Below are 21210 nucleotides of genomic sequence, written 5' to 3' on the forward strand. Positions count from 1 at the left end.
TAGCAGAAACATTGACTGATTTTTCTCCTCCCTAGCCCGGAGACCTTAGACAATTGCAGTTGCCTTGCTGAGATCAGCTCACTGCGCAAATCCCGAACATGAGCTCAGTATTAGACCAGGCCACACACAGCCATGGGGGAACAGCGACTCATGTGGTCACTCTCCATATGTCAGCCCAGCGATTGTCGGTGGGCCATGGTGACATCACTGTCTACACTGGATGTCCACAAAGGGACATGTGTGCTGAGCTCACTGCAAGGCGTGGAATAGGAGGATCTCCCACCCATTTCCCCTACCTTCGCCTTACATGCCTGAGGCCAGTTATAGCAGGGCCACTCCCACTGGCCTTAGGTCGGCTAATTGAATAAGGTGTCCGCCCTGATCTGCGCGGTATCAAACCAATTGGCCCATTTTCCCACTGAGTTGCAGTAATTTTAATTAGGATGGAAATAAAGTCAGAGGCAGAATTGGGCCAGTTGTACACTGAGACTCTTGTCTGTAGTGGTACTCCCCCCATCCCTTTTATAGGGGGCACTTGTAAATTATAGTTTTAGAGCCCCAAAAAAACACAAAAATCTACAAAAAAAAACAAAAAAGGGCCTTGGGAAATGTTTGGAGTGTCCCCCAGATCAGGAGGCACGTGATTTAATGTTTATGTTTGCCCCAAAAGAGTTGTAGTGTTACTTCCCCCTCCCCTTTTATAGGGGGCACTTGTAAATTATATGATTTTATTGCCCAATTTAAAAAAAAAATAACAAAATTAAAATTTTTGTTTAAAAAACACAAAAAAAAGGGCAGTTGAAAAGTGGCTGGAGTGTTCCCCAGATTAGGGGGCACTTGATTTAATGTTAATTATGTTTTACTCCAAAAGAGTTGTAGTGTTACTCCCCCCTCCCCTTTTATAGGGGGCACTTGTAAATTATGGTTTTAGAGCCCCCAAAAAAACACAAAAATCTACAAAAAAAAAGGGCCTTGGGAAATGTTTGGAGTGTCCCCCAGATCGGGAGGCACGTGATTTAATGTTTATGTTTGCCCCAAAAGAGTTGTAGTGTTACTTCCCCCTCCCCTTTTATAGGGGACACTTGTAAAAATTATGATTTTAGTGCCCAAAAAAACCGACAAAAAAATACAAAAAAAGACCTTGAAAAATGTCTGGCGTGTCCCCCAGATCGGGGGGGGGGGGCACTTGATTTAATGTTTATTTTTGTACCCAAAAAGAGTTGTAGTGTTACTTCCCCCTCCCCTTTAGTATAACTAGTATAATTTATGATTTCAGTGCCCCCCAAAAATTAAAAAACCCACAAAAAAAAGGGCCTGATAAATGTTTGGAGTGTCCCCCAGGTCGAGGCTCATTTGATCTAACTCTTCAATTTTGTTTTGCTACAAAAAAGTTGTAGTATTACTTACAATTTCCATGGAACGTTTACCGACATGCAATTGCCCAACTGCCCAACCAGTGTGCGCATGTTAACCGTCAAACTTACAGTTTTACTTACTTTATTATAAAATTCCACAATATTTCAGTGACGGTATTCAAGAGTAACACCCGCTTTCAAACCTATTTGCTGTGGTTTGTCTGGGACTTCAGTTTTGTTGCTACAATGATAAATGTGTTTAAATTTTATGACTGGCATTCTTGATATTATCTGGCATTCATTATTTAAATCATGCATTGATGTAAGGCCTGGCGGAGTTTTATAACCATTTCAATGACTTGTATTGCACATGTTTCCTTATGTTTTAGAACTCTGCAACATCAGTACAGTTGAAGGAACACTGATTTTTCACATTTGTTGTCGCCTAGATGACCTGTATCTGTTGATACTAAATTGTTTATCTTTAAGAAATATTAACTATTAATGTCACTTAAAGCAACTACACAAGGGAAATAACCGTTGGAATGTACAACTTAGTTTCTGCTGAAATTTGTCGGACATTTCTTCGAATCTTTGTTTTGAACCTGTCGTGAAGTATCCAGTAAATATCACAGTTTATTCCCTCTAATTGATCTTTAACATTCCATGCGTGATCCTGGACGGTGATTGTTGGTTGGTGGGGAATTCGCCTTTCAAAGTTACCAGTGGAATTATGACGAATATATTTAACAATACCGACAATACATCATTCTATCTTTTTTCATGTGTATTTTACATTTTAAAATTACAAGTCCATTAAATATCCCGTCGATAACATTTGATAGTTATCTAAACAAACGGAAAATTCCGCATTTGCAATTCTAGGATGATACAATGCAGACTGTTCAAAACTGCAAAAATATTAACTACCTTTAGAGGAGGCAAGCAGAAATGAATACTTGGCCTGAATTGGTTTCCGTACGTTCAGCCAGCAAACGCTTACAAAACCGAACATCATAAACCAGCAATGAAGACACATTAATCTGACTTTTGGATTTACTTCAAATTTATAGATAAGCTTTTAATATATAATTACATCATTTACGAGCATCAAACGACTGTAATTTAGGTTAAATTGATCACAGTATCAAACAAGAGAATAATATATTTGATCTCATTCTTATACTTTGCACTCAAAAGTAGAATTAAGATTGCGTTCAAAATAGGAACTACTGCTTCTGTTTAATAGCCACGGATAATCACTCTACTACAATTTCTTAACTGACAATTTGTTCTTAGAGGTAAATTGGACAATCTTTTCCATTTAGTGCCGGCATTGTGTTTTCTTTAATAAAGTACTTATAAGTTTATCGCCGATCCTTCTATTCAAATTGTTAAAATTGTGCTTGGAACTTAATAAATAACTTGCGTTTTCTACATTACAAAGTGACGGCAGTTCAAAAAGTATTTCATTGGCTGTAAAGCGCGTGGGGACGTTTGCTGGTCGTGAAAGGCGCTATATGAATGCAAGTCTTTCTTTTATTTATATTTCATGACCTCCTGATGTCCCGAAGCGCTTTATAGCCAATGAAGTACATTGGAATTGTAGTCACTGTGGTAATGTAGGGAAAATCAGCAGCCAATTTGCGCACATCAAGCTCCCGCTAATGCAATGAAATACATGACCAGATTTTTTTTGTTTTAGTGATGTTGGTTGAGGGATAAATATCGGCCAGGACACCGGATAGAATCCCGCTTTTCTTCTTCAAATAGTGCCGTGAAATCTTTTACTTTTGCAATGCGACAGTCCCTCAGTATAGCAATGAAATATCACCCGAGGCTATGTACTTCAGTGTCAGGAGTGGGGCTGGAACCCACAACCTTCTGACTCAGAGGTGAAAATGCTCCTAGAAAAATAACATTGCGAAATTAGTGCAATAAAAGCCTTTCGATTGAAACGTCCCATTCCATTTGTGATACAGTAGTGATAACACATCAGTTGGAGCATAAATATAAAACTCTGAACATGTCATTTCAAGTTCTAAAGCTGACACCTGTCACTGAACAGGAGCTCAAGAATTTGCCAATAACTACTGTAAAGAAAAGAGAATTGCGTAAAATGTAAAGTATGTTAGAGCATTATAAGGACTCGATGGACATCGGGCTAGAAGTTGATGCATTTCTTAAATCGGGGGGAAAGCAAACATCTCAATCACTGATATATCAACCCGATGACTTCTCGTGTGAAGAACTGTCACAAAACTAAAGGAAGGGTTGCATTACTTACTATTACTTTAACAAATATTTATGAAAATAAATAAAATTTTACTGGCGAGAAAACTTGGTCAGTAATGGGGAGATATTTTCTCCGGTGCGTTCTGATTTGTTCTGTCTCGGGTCTCGGCTAATTTGTTATTGTAGACCTATGTTTGTCCAACCAGTGGACATTGCCTGTATTATTGGCTGACCCTTCAATGAACTAGAAGCACGTGTCCTTGTGACCTTGCCATTAAGGTGAATCCTCATGGTCAGCAAAAAAGTATATCGGCACTTGGTAGATATGAATCCGCCAGTGGCTTGCAAGTAATGGCGACTCCTAAAATCTTCAGCTGTGTGAATGGTTTACATCGGACCGAATCGCGGTTAGCAGAAGAAAATAAAAATAACTAAATGAGTATGAATAATTTGAAAAAAAACCCATAAAAATAAGAGTATGTTCATGCACATTACCCAGCGAACCGCCGGCCCGGTCATATTTGTGTAGACACGTTCATATATGTGCTGATGTCGGTCATCTTTTCCGTTTCCTACACATATGCATTCGGTAGAGAAATACCGTGGGTGTGTTTATTTTGCCGTGTGCGGAAAGTTGAGGTATGATTTTCAGTGTTGCGGCCGAAATATTTTTATCTGTGCCTTTTTAACAGCGCGATATGGAAGCTAAGTTCATACATGCTATAAAACCCGGGAGAAATCTCTTCCATCCAACCAGTGCCGATATTCTGAGCACAGCATCCACACATTTTTGTCCGTAGATTTTATACGTTGAAGTCTACAAAGTAGTTACAGAAATTTAGGAAACCATTAAATGTCATTTCTCCTTTTAATAAACTTTGAATATAAAACGCAATTGTTAAATAATGTGCATGAAACCTCACGCTTTGTGCCGAAAATGGGCAAGTTTACAATGCAGCCGCGACTTTGGTCTGTTGGTCGCATTAACGCCGCTCTGGTCTGATCTTCTGATAAGCGATGACTTAGATTAGTGCGGGCATCAGATAATACGGAATTTCGGCACTGGCTTGCGCCCAACACCCCCTCCCACTGATCTGGTAATTTGACGGACAGTGAACTTGACGAAGTTTCTTCCAAAGTTCACGCAAATGTCACGGTCCGTCCTTTAGGTCAGATTGCGGTCAACTCTGGCTGAGAACGGGAACAAGCCTGGGGGCCAAAAGGAGCCATGTGTCCTCCTGCCGTGGGGAGCAAATTGGAACGACCATTCACTGACAATCCACAGGAACCCTGGCATCAAACTACACCACACATTATTGTAAACGTTTAGAGACTGAAACGTCACCCACCTCATTCTAGGCTAACCCGGGTCAGAGAGAAGCACACACCATACATCATCCAGCTCAATTCAATAGGTTCACCTGCAATGGGTTCGGAAAATACACATCATCTGTCATTAATACAATCACATGAATCAAAATACTTGTTTTTATTATCCTGCCGATTACCGCGTGTTCTGAGAATCTCTATGAACACCGCACAGTACTTTTTAAAATGCCAAACTCTTCTTTCCTTATCAGTCCACGAAGGAAGCGACTGTCTTCAGAGATTATCATTGTTATGAATTGTCCCTACAACCCATAATTACGCCATCTGCTGGGGCCCAACAAACAAACGAGCATAACTGAATGAGCATAACATTGATTAATAAATAACTGGTCCATTCCGCTCTGTAAAGAGAATAGCCTTACCGCCCGAATGCCGAACAATGAAACGCCTGTATACCTTTTTAAAGACATTTGACTAACTATGGTAGGCAGACGTTTATAAATTACAGTTTGAAGCTCTGCAATTGAATCCTCAGTGCGAGCGCATTACCAATTTTGCTTGGGTTAAAATTGTTACAGTTAAATGTAAAAGTACACATTTGTAATCTCATTAGCCACTGAGCATTAAATATAAACGAAAGACGTTTCTAACATCACCAAAATACAGTTGCTATGTGGCGCACGGAAAGCATTGGCCTTTGGGAAGGTTTTGCTTGGATGAGAATACTGCATTTTAAGAGTTCGTTAAATGTGAAATGTGTTACTACATTGGAATGCTATACTCGGAGCAGATATATGGCGCATTGTAAATAGATAATTTTGGAACAGAGGCATTGCAGCAAGAGCACTAACTGCACCGTGACCATGCATGCTCTTAAATACACAAATCCCGTGCCTTGTGCTGGCATTTATCCATTCATTTCATCTTCTACCTGCAATTCAGCCAGTTTTGGAATCGACTTTTTAATCCGAACCAAATTTTTACTGTGACAAACATATTTTAAAATATACATCATGATGGTACTATTTTACTGGATAATAAATAAGGACTAAATTGCCATATTTCTTGAATATGCAGTCGAAATCCTACTGATCTCCGCAACACACTACGCAATAATCACACGACTCACGAAAGCACAAAAGAATGAATTTCAACTAGCAGACTGCACTTATACATCACACAGGAGGTCATTCGGCCCATCGTGCCTGTGCTGGCTTTCTGAGAGAGCTAATATTTTTCCACTGTCCGCCCTTTCCTCAGGGCTCTGGAAATGTTTCCTTTTTAAGTACATTCCAGGCAGTGCATTCCAGATCACAACTCATTGAGTAAAAAAAATCTCAAAAATCTTAAACATTTACAGAACACTGTCTAATGCTCGCATTTTTATATATATATGGTGTAACACCGACCGTCTGCCTTTGGAACGATGCAACTGGTATGTAATTGTGCGTTACAGTACACAAGAGAAGCAGCATTGTGTATCGTTTTGGGTTAAAACTTCCAGTCATTCTCAAAGAGCTGGCTTCTGTCTGAGGCCTTCCAGGGACACCTTTATTCCTCAGACAATCGGAACTAGGTGATAATGGGCGAAAAACAATCAGGGCTATTTTAGTGCGTATTGTGGAGGGCGCATCTATAAAACCATCCCTAGTGCTGAATATTCACAGATCACACCTCCTGCGATTCCTGGTTGAGTCTGAGTACTCCTTTCACAGAGACTGCACGTTTTCACCTTTAATATATTAGCATTGGTAAGCTATGTCAGCCCTGGTGAACCGTGCGCTTTAAATGACAGAAAATGTGCAACCGCCAATAAAGGAGATTATATTCCATCATGATTTTTTTAATACAATACGAATTATTATTATATTTGCCTTTGACAATAATTTTAGCAATTTCATTAACCTCTCGATGCCTGTGTTGTGTTTTAAAACCGGTCGGACCGCCTCAACATACAGGCCGAGTTGATGCATCGCTGAGTGAGTGTCTGACTGAGCAACGCCGATATTCAATCGCCTTCTGTGCAATTATTAGATTTGCAGAATGGTGAAATACAACGAGGTTTCATGTGATGTGAACAACAGATTGAATCATTGTTTAGAAAGGTATAAGTAGTGGGTGTAGCTGAAGGATTAACTATAATGGGATGTTTAGTAAGGCTCTGCAGATTGAATTGAACTCGTCTTCTCACTGAAACGGAACTCAACCCGACAATTAGCAACTGAATAGCGCTGTAAGTATTGTTACCTCCCTCCCCATCAGCGGTGCAGGTAGCAATATTCATTGTTTATTAGTCTGCACACAATTATAATTTGCATTGAAATGGCCGGAATGTGATGGCTGAATGTTAGCCCCTGAATGCAGGGAGTGATCTGCAGTACACAATGATGGATACTTGAACTTCAGGAAGAGCAGCACCTGTTTGTGGACTTGGGTGGACTGGAGACAGATGGCTGTGTCATTCTGGACATTTTTACATTGATCACTTCCCGCTAAAAGTCCAAACGGCTCTTCTTTCATTGCATCGCAACGCTGGCGGCAGTCCGAGCAATGAAGGGGCGGCATTACCCAGGGTCTCACGGTAATAAGCCAGCGCAGTAAACGGGCTGTGCTTTCTGCTCAATTATATTTCGGGACCCATTTCCTGTCAAGCGATCCCTCCCTTAATAGGAAGCCGTACAATTAAATACTGCCAGAGAAATACCAATAAAGTAATTAGGAGTTTTAGAAAACATATATAAAGCTTCAATAAAACACCGGGTATGGACCTTATTTGAGCTACGTCTTGTCTAATTGCACAATTTGTAACCTGTTTGCAACTTTTGGTTAACCTAAGCAAACCATCTTTGTGAGAGGTTGGCAAAACCGGAGGGTGCCCGGGAAGTGTATGTGAGAAAGCACCGGGCCAGCTTGAAGCTTCAGAATGAGCGCGAAACTGAGGATATCTGTCCATCATTGTTTCAATATGTACAAATGTGCCAAAGTATTAACTGATCAGTGGGTTTATTTGGAATGGATTGTAATAACCTGGCACTTAAACTGGTCGGCTCTCCGGCTCATTGCTCGTGGTGTCCACACTCTGCAAAGGGTTCTGTAATTAAATTGAAGCGCAATCAGATTAGAATTAAATAAATACAGCAGTTCACCCAAGGGGCAGCGGAGTTGTATTCTGCTTGTACATTTCGAGCATTTGCAAAAACCCAATACCTTCCTGTAAGTCGGATTCCCATTCTGCTTTACATGCTCGCACATACTTTGCGCCGGGTTATAGCCCTGTAAACCTACCTATAAAACTGTGGGTGGCACCGGTGACCGTGTTTACTTTCTGATATAACCTTGCTTTTCCACTGCCTTGCCTGGCTGACCTGGGTTTGAACCTAGAGTGAGCACGGATCATAATTTTAGGAATTCACATCTGAATGACGTTGCAGTTATTTCTCACAGTTACCCAAAGGCGCGATTTAATCTGCAGTCGGGGGTGAGCGCCAGGCCAGGCTGTTATTCCAGATAACTGTCACTCAGCCCCTGTGCCACGTCAGTGCAAAGCTTGGCTCCACCGCAATGACATAATTAATCTTCACATCAGCCCAGGCCCCTTCCAACCAGGGGCTGGCCGAGCCGGGGACCCATCCCCAACAAAACTCTTGCAATCTCAGCCCGGGTTTAATCGCGCAGAATACTTTTTAAAATCGCACTTGTACTCTACATCCCGAATGTGTTACTAAATCTCCGGTCCAGCCCATTATCACAGCGTGTAATCGTCATGGAGATGAGCGAGCCGAGGTGACCACGGAGCATAAGCAATTACCATAACTGTTTAAACTATCGAACGCACTATCGAAATGAACAGATTTCAGCTCTGCTAAATGACTTTTCAGATTTACATTCTTAAATGTCCAGAGACGATATATGTGGCCATTAAACATTATTAACTGTTTAGGTGCGACCGGGGTCAGCGTGACAAGTCGAGTATAATCTTCAATTTAAGACATGCTGTTGAAAAAACGTTCCATATGCTGAGGTTCAGTCGGACCCGAGTACAATAAACACACTCGTGGGATACGTGTAAATGTGACCACTCAGTTTGTGAGCCAGTTGCCAAATTGAGAGTTATGTATATTGTAAAGAACACATTACAAACTTAATAAAACAATGAAGCTGGGCCACGGGAGCATTATAAAGAATGGAACACTCTTCTCTCAAAGACAGGTATTCCTGTCCTTACATTGACGAGCTGTAATGTGCTCTCCTCCCTTCTGACCTTAATGATCCTTTCCCAACGCGTGAGCTCCACCTCCCAAAATGTTTAATCGAGTCTCCGAAGCCACAGGAGGAGAGAAGCCCGATCATAAATCTAGGTGTTCAAAAGCTGTCCTTTCTGGATAGCTCCACTGCTGGCTAACAATGGGTTAAAGATTTTTAAGCAGCGTCACTGAAACAGGCGGAGTCAGAGGGATGGCACAATCTATACAATTAAAGATGAACTTTGTGTGAACTAATTTAACTGACCAAGGTAAGAGGGGCTGAGACCTGGAGTGGTTATAAGGAGGCTTGAACCTGGAATGTGAGCATTTGAGAGCCTCACTCGCCTCATCCTGAGAACAGCAATACTCACAGGCTGAGGGTGTCTCGAGAGAAGAGCTGAAAGGAGTGCTGTGAAAATGGTCTTATTTACACTTTGTGCTACTTTCTTGTGCACTTTGGTGCTACCGCTGTCGCTCTTCCTGGCTGCGGTGAAGCTGTGGGAAGTTTACTGTGTAAGTGGAAGGGACCCTAGCTGTGAAAACCCCCTTCCTCCCGGGTCCATGGGGCTGCCCTTCCTGGGAGAGACTCTCCAGCTGGTCCTGCAGGTGAGAGATTCACATAACTTCAAAATAACCCAACTTTTGTTCAGATCTAGGGACCATATCAAATCCGCGACATGAAAGAAACCGAGAGCGAAACGGTAAACTTGACAATACGAGCAGAACATATATTTTGTTTAAAGTTTTGAGAAGATGAGTACAAATTGCAAACTTGGGAGAGAAAGCAGGTAGGCACTGCTCAGCTCTGAGTGAGCTGTCCTGTAACTTTAGAGAATTGCATCCAGTCGTCATTAAGAACAGCAAGCGTCGCTGTGCAAAAACGCCAGCAACTTGTCTTGTTTGAATGGCTGCCAAACGGATTTATTTCGCACCGTGCGCCAGGTTATCCTTGCTGGAATTTTGATGCGGGGTTGACACGAGTATCAAGCTGTTCGAAAAGCAGTTGAGCGTTTTTTAATTCCACCGCAGGTTGAGGAATTGCACAAGTTAACTAGCAACCTGAAGTGTGTCTCGCCTCCGCCCCCCTGTGTATTAATCGCACCTAACCGATTAACGTGTCTCCATTTACAGAGATACAAGTTCCTGAAGATGAAAGTACGAAAGTACGGCCACATCTACAAGACGCATCTTTTCGGGAGCCCGACTGTGCGGATCATGGGAGCCGAGAATGTCAAGCAGATTTTATTGGGGGAACATAAGCTGGTGGCGGTGCAGTGGCCCGCCTCGGTGAGGACGATCCTGGGAGCCGGCTGTTTGTCCAGCCTGCACGATTCCGAACACAAACACAGGAAGAGGGTAAGTGCACACTTTCCCCATCTGACCCATTAACTAAGAAATGTTGCTGTCTAAAAGCTTGTGTAGGTTGCAAACGTCAGGCTCAACCAAGAGTAATATCAGGAAAACCCACCGAACCCATGATAAGAAAAGTCCAGTAAGATAGTGCTGCAGTCAAAAGTGCTCATTTAATATAATCAGTTTTAAGTGTGACTTATTTTTAAGTATTTTTGTAAATAATAAAATGTGGTGGTTAGAGTTTATTTTCAATATAGAAAGACGGCTTCAGTCAGATGTTTTTATTTTTTAATAGGTGATTTTGAAAGCTTTCTCCCGAGAAGCTCTTAAGAACTACATCCCAGTGATGGGCGAGGAGGTCAGTGCCGGGGTGAGGCGATGGCTGAACAGCGGCTCGTGTGTGATGGTTTACCCCGAGATCAAGCGCCTGATGTTCGGGATCGCAATGCGGATCCTGCTGGGCTTCGAACCCACCCAGACCAATCTGCAGACGCAGCAGCAACTCATCGAGGCCTTCGAGGAAATGATTCGCAACCTCTTCTCCCTGCCTATCGACGTGCCGTTCAGCGGCTTATACCGGGTAAGACCCCGAGTCAAGATCAGAAAAGGGGAGCGGGGTTGGGGCCGGGTTAAAGGGGTTTTGCTCCAATAGTAATGGAGATGGAAGAATTTAACCTTTAACTGCCGGGGTAACACTGCCTATGCCGTTATTTGATGACAGGGACTGAAAGCCAGGAACGTTATCCACGCAAAAATCGAAGAGAACATCAGGAAAAAGGTGGCGAAACGCGAGGCCACGGGCCAGTTCAAAGATGCTCTGCAGCTTCTGATCGAACACTCGGAAAAGAGTGATCAACCCCTGCGGTTACAGGTAAAGCTACTGCTCCCTGCCCCTCCACACTGTCCCAGCCCAAGACCCGTGTCCCTACCCCTAAACACTGCCCCCGCACATTGCCCCAAAATCAGAACCTCGCCCCAGAACCCTGTCCCCCCTTGCCCCACAACCCTTCCCCGCCCCCGCCCCACAACCCTGTCCCTCCCTCTGCCACAGAACCCCGCCCCAGATCCCTGTCCCTACCCCTAAACCCCACCCTAGCCCATTGCCCCCAAATCAGCACACCTGCTCCACCCCCTGCCCCACAACCCTGTCCCATCCCCTCCCCCACAACCCTGTCCCTCCCCCAGAACCGTCCTTACCCCTACCTCTAAACACTGCCCCAAAATCAGAACACTGCCCCAGAACCCTCCTCCTGCCGCAGAACCCTGTCCTTACCCTTACCTCTAAACACTGCCCCAGCACATTGCCCCAAAATCAGAACACTGCCCCACAACACTGCCAAATAACTAACGCAACTCCGGATTTTACATCCCTGTTGAACAAACTTAATGTACACCATTTTTTTAAAGCAACAATGGATTAAATATTTTTCTTTCTTTAAATGTTTAAATCCAAGCGAGGAGTCTCACTCCGGCTTCCTTCATACTGCGGCAACGTGCAATGCCCAGCTGAGAAATGCCATCGACGCCGTGTACCCAGGGCCCTGGTACCCGGTGGCTTTCCGGGTGCAATCTGCAGCAGTGGCTGCAATCTTTGGGCTCAGTGCCGAGCTTCCAGCGCAGTCTCTGTGCTGGCGGAGGCTACGGTTCAGTGCCGGCACTCTTGGAACGTGTCTGATGCGTGTTTTTTGTTTTCGCTTCCTTTATTTTGGAAGGAGCTGAAGGAATCTGCCACCGAGCTTCTGTTTGGAGGACACGAGACGACAGCCAGCACCGCCACCTCCCTGGTGACTTTCCTAGCTCTGCACCCTGAAGTGCTACAGAAAGTCAGAGCGGAACTGCAGGAGCAGGTAAGGTATCGCATACCAGCCACAGCTCAGTGTGCACATTCCCAGCTTCACATCCATGCGCTTGGTCGGATTCCTCACTTTGTATTACACCGATTGCAATAACCAAAATCCATTAGCAGCAAATTGCGAGTAATTTAAGCAGCAATCCCAAGTAATTTAAGCAGCAATCCCGGATTTTGTTTTGGATTTTAAATGTGGTTTCTCAATGGATTTGCAGGGATTACTGAGCAGTGACACTAAAGAGAACAAACAAATCACCATTGAAATCCTGGAACAACTTAAGTACACCGGAAGCGTCATCAAAGAAACTCTTCGACTGAATCCCCCGGTCCCCGGAGGATTCCGCGTGGCCCTAAAGACCTTCGTGTTAAATGTAAGCTGAAATTTGAGTCAGAAATAAGCGTTCTGTAAAACATTTACCACAGCCACCCCAAAAATATTCCTGGTGCATTCAGAAAAAAGATTCAGAATTATCCCAACAATTTGATTTTGCAATAGCTCCAGATTAGTGATGTAAATATCGCTAAATCAGAAACAATATCCAATAGGTTTTGAGCGATCTCCACCACTTTACATGGGCAACAATCGCAAGCTGCGGTATCAAGCAACATGAGAAAATAACTAAACCGTTCGTAGTGCCCAGGAGCAATCGCTGGCAGCACTATGGCATGAGTAGCCTAATTCCATCTCTCCAGCTTTTTAGATCCAGCTATTGAGGGGTGGGATGTCTGCAAACGTGTTTTGATTTATTCCATTTATGTTTAAACGATGGATGATCGGGTCAATTGGGAAGATACTGAATAGCAGCACACAAGGTAATTTATGTTAAGAGGCCGAAACATCGGATAATTCGCAGCCAATTTCATGCCCATCCTTTAGCCTTCTAACGTGGACTGTACATGGCTCCAATAACAAAGCGGAAGTATTGGGAATAAGCTGGGCACTGTCGTCTAATTTCAGACTTTTAATTAGAAATCTGATATTTCGAAATGAAACCATTCACTTCAATTCCAAGGTGCATGATAGCATAACCCTTTGCTGGATTGTAGATAAAGATATCACGTTGAAATAATGAAGCCAATTTCATTTCCAGGGATATCAGATACCAAAAGGATGGAATGTTATTTACAGTATCTGTGACACACATGATGTAGCCACAAATTTCTCGAAAAAGGAGGAGTTTAACCCGGATCGCTTCATGGAGGGCTGTCCTGAGAAAGATTCCTGCAGATTCAGCTACATCCCATTCGGCGGAGGCTCCAGGAGCTGTGTGGGCAAAGAGTTCGCCAAGATCCTCCTCAAGATATTCACCGTAGAGCTGGTCAGGGCTTGTGACTGGGAACTTTTAAACGGACCTCCGACAATGAAAACCAACCCCACCGTGTACCCAGTGGACAATCTGCCCACAAAATTCACACCGTTCCCATACAAAATCTGACCTTTTCACAACACACCGGGACCCTGCAGAGCCACCGTTTCAACATTCGTAGCACCCGGACTTTGAAAAGCGTCTACAGCGACCTTACCCAGTGTTTCAGTCGGTATACCAATGTTTATATGTTGGAAGAGAGAGAGAGATTCTTCAGGAAGTCACTAGTGTGTTCATGAAACTGACAAACTTCAATCCCATTTAACAAAATGTAATTTCGTCCGGATCTTGAAGTTGAAAACATTTCCCGACCATAAACAAGAGCGTCGGACTATTTTAGCACAGATCATTTATGTTTGTATTAATTCTGTAAATAAGCTCTTTTATACTAGGGTATTTGTAATCTTCTCAAACCACTGCTTTTAGATAATGAATTATTTAACTACATTGTAGCTTTGTAATGCGACTGCTAATTTATGTCAAGCCTTGGAGTGTAAATATTATAATTTAAAGAACAGGCTGTCTGGCAAACATTGCAAGTATGTTTCAAGCACTAGGCCATGAATCAGGAGGAGAGAGAGAGAGAGAGAGAGAGTGAGTGAGTGAGTGAGTGAGTGTGTGTGTCCGTCCCTATATCAGGAATGTTTAACAAGGCTACACGCAATAAAAAGCACATGAACCATCGAGCACTGGTGAAACGATTTATTAGCAGCCTACATTGCAGTTGTTAAAGAATACAGCCAGTACACATTATTAATAACGCTTTAGTCTGCATTTAAGTTACATTATTTTTGGTCCAAATTCTTATGCAGGAAAAAGTGAACTGAAAACAAAACATTAAACACGGAGCTTTTGCATGTTACACCATATATAATTCTCGGAATGTCAACCATCAGTTTCTTCCATTCCAGGATACATGCGAACCAAGCATTTGTGCTTTTTCCATTAAGTACACTGTTGGAAAATATATTCTATAAAAATCCCATAATCTGCGGGACGTGTATTTTAAACCTATACTGTAACAGATCAGCAAACCGACCACCTTGAATAGCCATGATTTAATAAACACACTTTTCAACTGAGTTCACTGTTCCAAATTCACAAAAAACCCTGTTATTTCATAACTAGAGAGGCACCTGCTAAACAAACAGCCAATTGCGTAAACGCTGGGATAAAACCAGCAGGGTCCTGGTCATCAGGGTCAGCACATTAACATGAAATCACTGATAAACGGCCCAGTCATGACCCCATGAACCTTCCCTAACCTTGGTAAATGTAGATCTTGTCACCCTCCTAACCTCAGTCCATTTCTACCCTGAAGGCCACGAGATTGTAGACATATGAAATGAATGTTCTTGGACCAGCTATACAAGAGTCGCTGCTGCGGGAGGACGAGCCAATCTTAAACTCCTTAAGGATTCACAATTCGCATGGATAGATAGTTCTATGGAAAATAACACGATTAGTAAAAGTGAATACCAGGAATGTACTATTTAAGTTTGAACTTAAACATCTCATTTGATATTTCTCTAAAGCACTAACATTTTCCAGTATATCCTCAGGTCATGTTAATTTGACATGCTCAGATAAAAGCTTATCTAAGACCTGGGTCACGAATTACCCAAAAGAACAAGATCGGCTGTAGATTGTTATCTGAAACACTCTCAGTGGAACGTAAAAAAAAAATTAATGGAAATAGACTTGCTTTTACTCACAATAAAGGAATATAGCTTCTGGATTCAATTTCACCTTTCTATGACCCGAGTTTGTGGTGGCCAAACACCATATATAATTGAGCTCATGTGGCTCTTCACACCTGGTATTAAGGGTGCACTCATACACTGGGGCCAATTTCTCCCTGAATTGCATTCGTGTGTGTCCAGGTCCATTTCTGTGCCACAACAGGAAGATGGGGCAGAAACTAGTTACACCTGGTTGTCTCTGTGCTTCACGGTACTTCACTGCGACTAAAATATCTACTTGATATTTTTGATGCACAGGTTCCATCCATTAGATTCAGGTGCTGTGTTACAGTAAAAACTTAGTCTCAGAATTTATTAGCACCTCTTGTGTTAATCTAGAGATCCACGGCACTTTCCACCACACCAGCCTTCACATTCACCAGATCAACTTCTGCCACTTCCTCCACTATGCACATTTTCACCTCTCCTCCCCACTACTCCCTTCAGGATATCCTTGTTCAATCTCCCTCCAGTCCAAATTCCGCCTACCTTCTCCACACAACGGCAACAGATACAACATCTGTCCACTTGCTTTCTCCTACAGCATCGTCCAGTACTACAAACACTCCTTGAAAGCCAGACAGCAATTTACATGCACTCTCTTCGATCTAGTACTCTATAGTCAATGTTCCTCATCAACCTTTCTGCAGCTTTTTACATGGTGGACTAGACCATCCTACTCTTTGGTCTTTCCATTGTCCAGATTAATGGGACTTCCCTTGCTTGGTTCTACTCTTATCCAGGCAAGTTTAGCCCAAGGATCTCCAACAATGACTTCTCTTTCCACTCCCATAATATTTCCTCTGTAGTCTCCCAAGGATCTATCCTCTTTGACATCTATATACTGCCCCGTGGCAACATCATCTGAAGTCATGATGTTGCCACCACCTCATTATTAAACATAGAAAATAGGTGCAGGAGTAGGCCATTCGGCCCTTTGAGCCTGCACCACCTTTCAATGAGTTCATGGCTGAACATGCAACTTCAGTACCCCATTCCTGCTTTCTTGCCGTACCCCCTGATCCCCCTAGTAGTAAGGACTTCATCTAACTCCTTTTTGAATATATTTAGTGAATTGGCCTCAACAACTTTCTGTGGTAGAGAATTCCACCGGTTCACCACTCTCTGGGTGAAGAGGTTTCTCCTCATCTCAGTCCTAAATGGTTTACCCCTCATCCTTAGACTGTGACCCCTGGTTCTGGACTTCCCCAACATTGGGAACATTCATCCTGAATCTAAACCAGTCAGAATTTTAAACGTTTCTATGAGATCCCCTCTCATTCTTCTGAACTCGTTAATACAAGCCCAGTTGATCCAGTCTTTGATATGTCAGTCCTGCCTTCCCAGGAATCAGTCTGGTGAAACTTCGCTGCACTCCCTCAATAGCAAGAATGTCCTTCCTCAAGTCCGAATGCTTGTCTGACATCCACTTCTGGAGGCATCTCAATTTCCTTCATTTAAAGATTGGGAAGATTGATGCCATGTGGTGGAGTCCAAAGACGAACTCCTCAACTTTGCCTCCTCAGAGGCTACAGCCACAGGTTGAAGCACACTGTTCACAACTCTGGTGAGTTTCCAACCACATATCCTCTCTATCACAAGGACTGTCTATATCCACCTCCATAACATTACACATCTCTGTCCTTGCATCAACCCCATAACTGCCCAAACCCTCATCCAAAGGTATGCGGAGTCAGAGGAAATGTATTAGCATGGATAGAGAATTGGCCGGCTAACAGAAAGCAGAGAGTCGGGATAAATGGGTCCTTTTCGGGTTGGAAATCAGTGGTTAGTGGTGTGCGCCACAGGGATCGGTGCTGGGGCCACAACTGTTTACAATATACATAGATGACCTGGAAGAGGGGACAAAGTGTAGTGTAACAAAATTTGCAGATGACACAAAGATTAGTGGGAAAGCAGGTTGTGTAGAGGACAGAGAGGCTGCAAAGAGATTTAGATAGGTTAAGCGAATGGGCTAAGGTTTGGCAGATGGAATACAATTTCGGAAAATGTGAGGCCATCCACCTTGGGGAAAAAACAGTAAAAGGGATTATTATTTGAATGGGGAGAAATTACAACATGCTGTGGTGCAGAGGGACCTGGGGGTGCTTGTGCATTAATCCCAAAAAGTTAGTTTGCAGGTGCAGCAGGTAATCAGGAACGCAAATGGAATGTTGGCCTTCATTGCAAGAGGGATGGAGTACAAAAGCAGGGAGGTCCTGCTGCAACTGTACAGGGTATTGGTGAGGCCGCACCTGGAGTACTGCGTGCAGTTTTGGTCACCTTACTTAAGGAAGGATATACTGGCTTTGAAGGGGGTAGAGACGATTCACTAGGCTGATTCCGGAGATGAGGGGGTTACCTTATGATGATAGATTGAGTAGACTGAGTCTTTACTCATTGGAGTTCAGAAGGATGAGGGGTGATCTTATAGAAACATTTAAAATAATGAAAGGGATAGACAAGATAGAGGCAGAGAGGTTGTTTCCACTGGTCGGGGAGATTAGAACTAGGGGGCACAGCCTCAAAATACAGAGGAGCCAATTTAAAACCGAGTTGAGAAGGAATTTCTTCTCCCAGAGGGTTGTGAATCTGTGGAATTCTCTGCCCAAGGAAGCAGTTGAGGTTAGCTCATTGAATGTATTCAAATCACAGATAGATAGATTTTTAACTAATAAGGGAATTAAGGGTTATGGGGAGCGGGCGGGTAAGTGGAGCTGAGTCCACGGCGAGATCAGCCATGATCTTGTTGAATGGCGGAGCAGGCTAGAGGGGCTAGATGGCTGACTCCTGTTCCTAATTTTTATGTTACTATTCCAATGCTATCCAGGCCAGCCTCCCGTCCTCCAACTTCAGCTTATGCAAAACTCTGCTCCTAGTATCCCATCCTGCACAAAATTCAACTCACCCATCACTCCTGGGTTCGCTGACCTACATTGGCTCCTAGTGTTGAAATCCCTGCATAGCCTCCCTATTTCTGTAACCCTCAGAAATGTCCCTTCCTCCAACTCTGGCCTCCTATGGCTCCACCATTAGTGGCTGTGGTTTCAGTCATCTGGGCCCAAAGTTCTGGCATTATTCAAAACCTCTGCATCTCTCCTCCACCCTGAAGAACAGTCACACTATATTAGTTGATTTTGAGAAGTGAAGGGAGGAGGAGCAAAGAGGCAAGCATAGCATGAATTGACAAAACACGAGCGCGTTGAAACACAAAATAAACAAAACTGAAATATAATAAGTTGGTACTTGACATTTATCTTTGATTCTATTAATTCTGAAGCCAGACTTTTCTATTCTACATTGAATGATAAGTTCTGCATTCTTTCCACTGTGATCTGAAGAACAGCATTCCAATTCTGCACAGAGCTCTATCTAGTGGCCAGTCTGAGAACTCGGCTAACTTGTCTATGAATCAGATGAGTTTGAACGTCAATCAAGGATGTAATTCAAACATATGACTGTATTATCACTAATACTGGGTCAAGGTCAACTCCTCTAAATAAGGTCAGACCAAAATTATTTTCCATTTTATTCAGTGGAACAATCATTTGGTGAAAAACAAATATTCTGAAGGCCACCAAATGGGTCAGTAAGTTTATTCAGTGAGTTACTGAGTTACACAGAGTTGAAAGGTCTGTGCTGCAGTGGCTGATCTTGACTTGGGGAAGGGGGGTGTGGGGGACTTCATTTGGCCTCAGTGGTCCTAGGGAACCCCTCTGCCTCTCCTCTAAAAAACACTCCTATAAGCCTATCTCTGACCAAGCTTTTAGTCACCTGTTCGAATATTTTATGAGATTTGGTATCACATATTGTTTGATAATACTCCTGTGATGCACCTGATGTTTTACTATGTTAAAGGTGCTATATAAATGCAAGTTGTTGTTTTGAGGTGAGAAACCTAGAAATAATCCTGTGATCTCTGCTGGAAAGTGTGTTGGTGTAAATGTTGGTTACGGCTCGATACCTCCTGGTTGAACAGCCTGCCAACACACCATCTACCTTCACTCACGAAAAGCAAACAGGTAGGTGAAAAACCAGAGGGCTGCTGGTGCCCATGTAATTGCACCGACATGAGTCAGCATCTTGAGGGGCAGGAAGGAGAAAATTGGGATCCGGGAACAAAAAACAAATACATGAAATTAAGCACCTCCATATTCGTGAGAAATTTTCCTAGAATAGGGGGCTAGATTGCCACATGCTTCAAAGGATGGGCTTAAATGAGGAGGAACTGGGATTTAAATGAAATCCATTTAATTGGAGATGTTGAAACAGAATTACTGTCTTGCGATACAGGATAGATTCTCCACTCTACTGACTTCCTGACCTGAATCAAGCTGCAGTACCAAGTGCAGGCTGAGCATCACTACAGAAGAGGGGAAATAATACTTGTGTGGTAGTCTTGATCAGGATTTTCTCATGATTCCTGGCAGCTGGCCAGGAACAGCACTGCCAGTCCTTAAAACAAGAAAACACTCACTTCCATTGGCTACTGCTGAAGGTGTCTGGCCCAGGAGGAACTAATGATGGAAGAATGTGGAGGGTGGATAGAAAGTTGTACAATTTTCCTTTCAAGATATGTTGCACAAGTTCTAGAACGTTAGATACTTCAGCTTAAAAAAAATAGCGAGGAATGACAATGTGCTATGCAATCTTCATGCAACATATTTTACACAAAGTTATTTTTATGTTTAAACTGCCCTTAATTTAGATGTTGAGGTTAAAAATAGAAAATAATTAATCTTTCCTAAAGTTCTTTTCTGCTGCAGTAATGAGGGAGCACTGCACTGTTGGAGGTGCCGTCTTTCAGATGAAATGTTAAACGGAGGTGGACGTAAAAACAGCACTATTTTGAAGAGCAGGGGAGTTATTCCCGGTGTCCTGGACAACATTTATCTCAATCAACACAACAAAAACAGATTATCTGCTCATCACATTGCTGTTTGTGAGAGTTTGTTGTGCACAAATTGGCTGCCACGTTTCCCACATTACAACAGTGACTACACTCCAAAAGTACTTCATTGGCTGTAACGATTTGAGGTGTCCAGTGGTCATGAAAGGTGCAAGTCTTTCTTTCAAGGACCAGCTGGGTCAACCTTGGAAATGGGACCTTTACCCAATTCTCCAGCTGTTCAGGAGCTGAAGAAATTCTCTAGCCTGGTATTGGCCAATCAGCAGTGATTTTGTTTCCAGAGATCAAAGCAGTCAGGGCGGACATACACTATCTGGACTCAACTGAAGACTGCTGTGAAAGTCCATGAAGAGCAGACAGGTACTGCTGAGCCCACACTCGTACACCTACACCAAAAGACACAAGAGGGGGCGTGAACGTTGCCGAGCAACATGCATGATTCGATAACACAACTTGCTGTATAATGTACAGATTGAGAGATTGGTCAAGGTGTTGGAAGGATACAATATGGAATAGTTTTATTTAAATTCCTTCAGGAATTTCTGGAAGTTAGGGCTCACTATTTCTGTTGACGGTATACACCAACTCTATGATCTGCTGATCCCAACCTTTGAAGGCTGTTGTGCATTTACACATTAAAAAGGTGCTGCAGCAGACCTGCCAAATTTGAAGTGGAAGATCAGCATATCATTATTTAGAGACTATTCCCTCTACTTGTTGCTCCAAATTTAACACTGAAACAGCCCTCCAAGAGAACATAATATAAGAAATAGGAGCAAGAGTAGGCCACCTGGTCCCTCAAGCTTGTTCCATCATTTATCATGGCT

General features: G+C 42.9%; 2 protein-coding genes across 2 annotated transcripts in view; one reads left to right on the forward strand and one right to left on the reverse strand.

Moving 5' to 3' along the window:
• Window positions 1–9714: 9714 nt before the first annotated feature.
• On the forward strand, window positions 9715–14381 carry cyp26a1 (cytochrome P450, family 26, subfamily A, polypeptide 1). Its single transcript, XM_070875050.1, has 7 exons — window positions 9715–9769; window positions 10295–10519; window positions 10812–11096; window positions 11238–11387; window positions 12229–12363; window positions 12581–12736; window positions 13457–14381. The coding sequence occupies exons 1-7, from the start codon at window positions 9725–9727 to the stop codon at window positions 13799–13801; spliced, it is 1341 nt and encodes a 446-aa protein (XP_070731151.1). The 5' UTR covers window positions 9715–9724; the 3' UTR covers window positions 13802–14381.
• A 38-nt stretch (window positions 14382–14419) lies between these two features.
• Window positions 14420–21210, reverse strand: part of LOC139260334 (myoferlin-like) — a 301635-nt gene continuing 294844 nt past the window's right edge. Inside the window, exon 56 of the mRNA XM_070876822.1 lies at window positions 14420–15176. Coding sequence (XP_070732923.1) covers window positions 15144–15176 — 33 coding nt within the window. The 3' untranslated portion in view covers window positions 14420–15143. The remainder of the gene's footprint in view (window positions 15177–21210) is intronic.

Source organism: Pristiophorus japonicus, chromosome 3 (genome assembly GCF_044704955.1).
Source record: "Pristiophorus japonicus isolate sPriJap1 chromosome 3, sPriJap1.hap1, whole genome shotgun sequence".
Taxonomy (NCBI): domain Eukaryota; kingdom Metazoa; phylum Chordata; class Chondrichthyes; family Pristiophoridae; genus Pristiophorus; species Pristiophorus japonicus.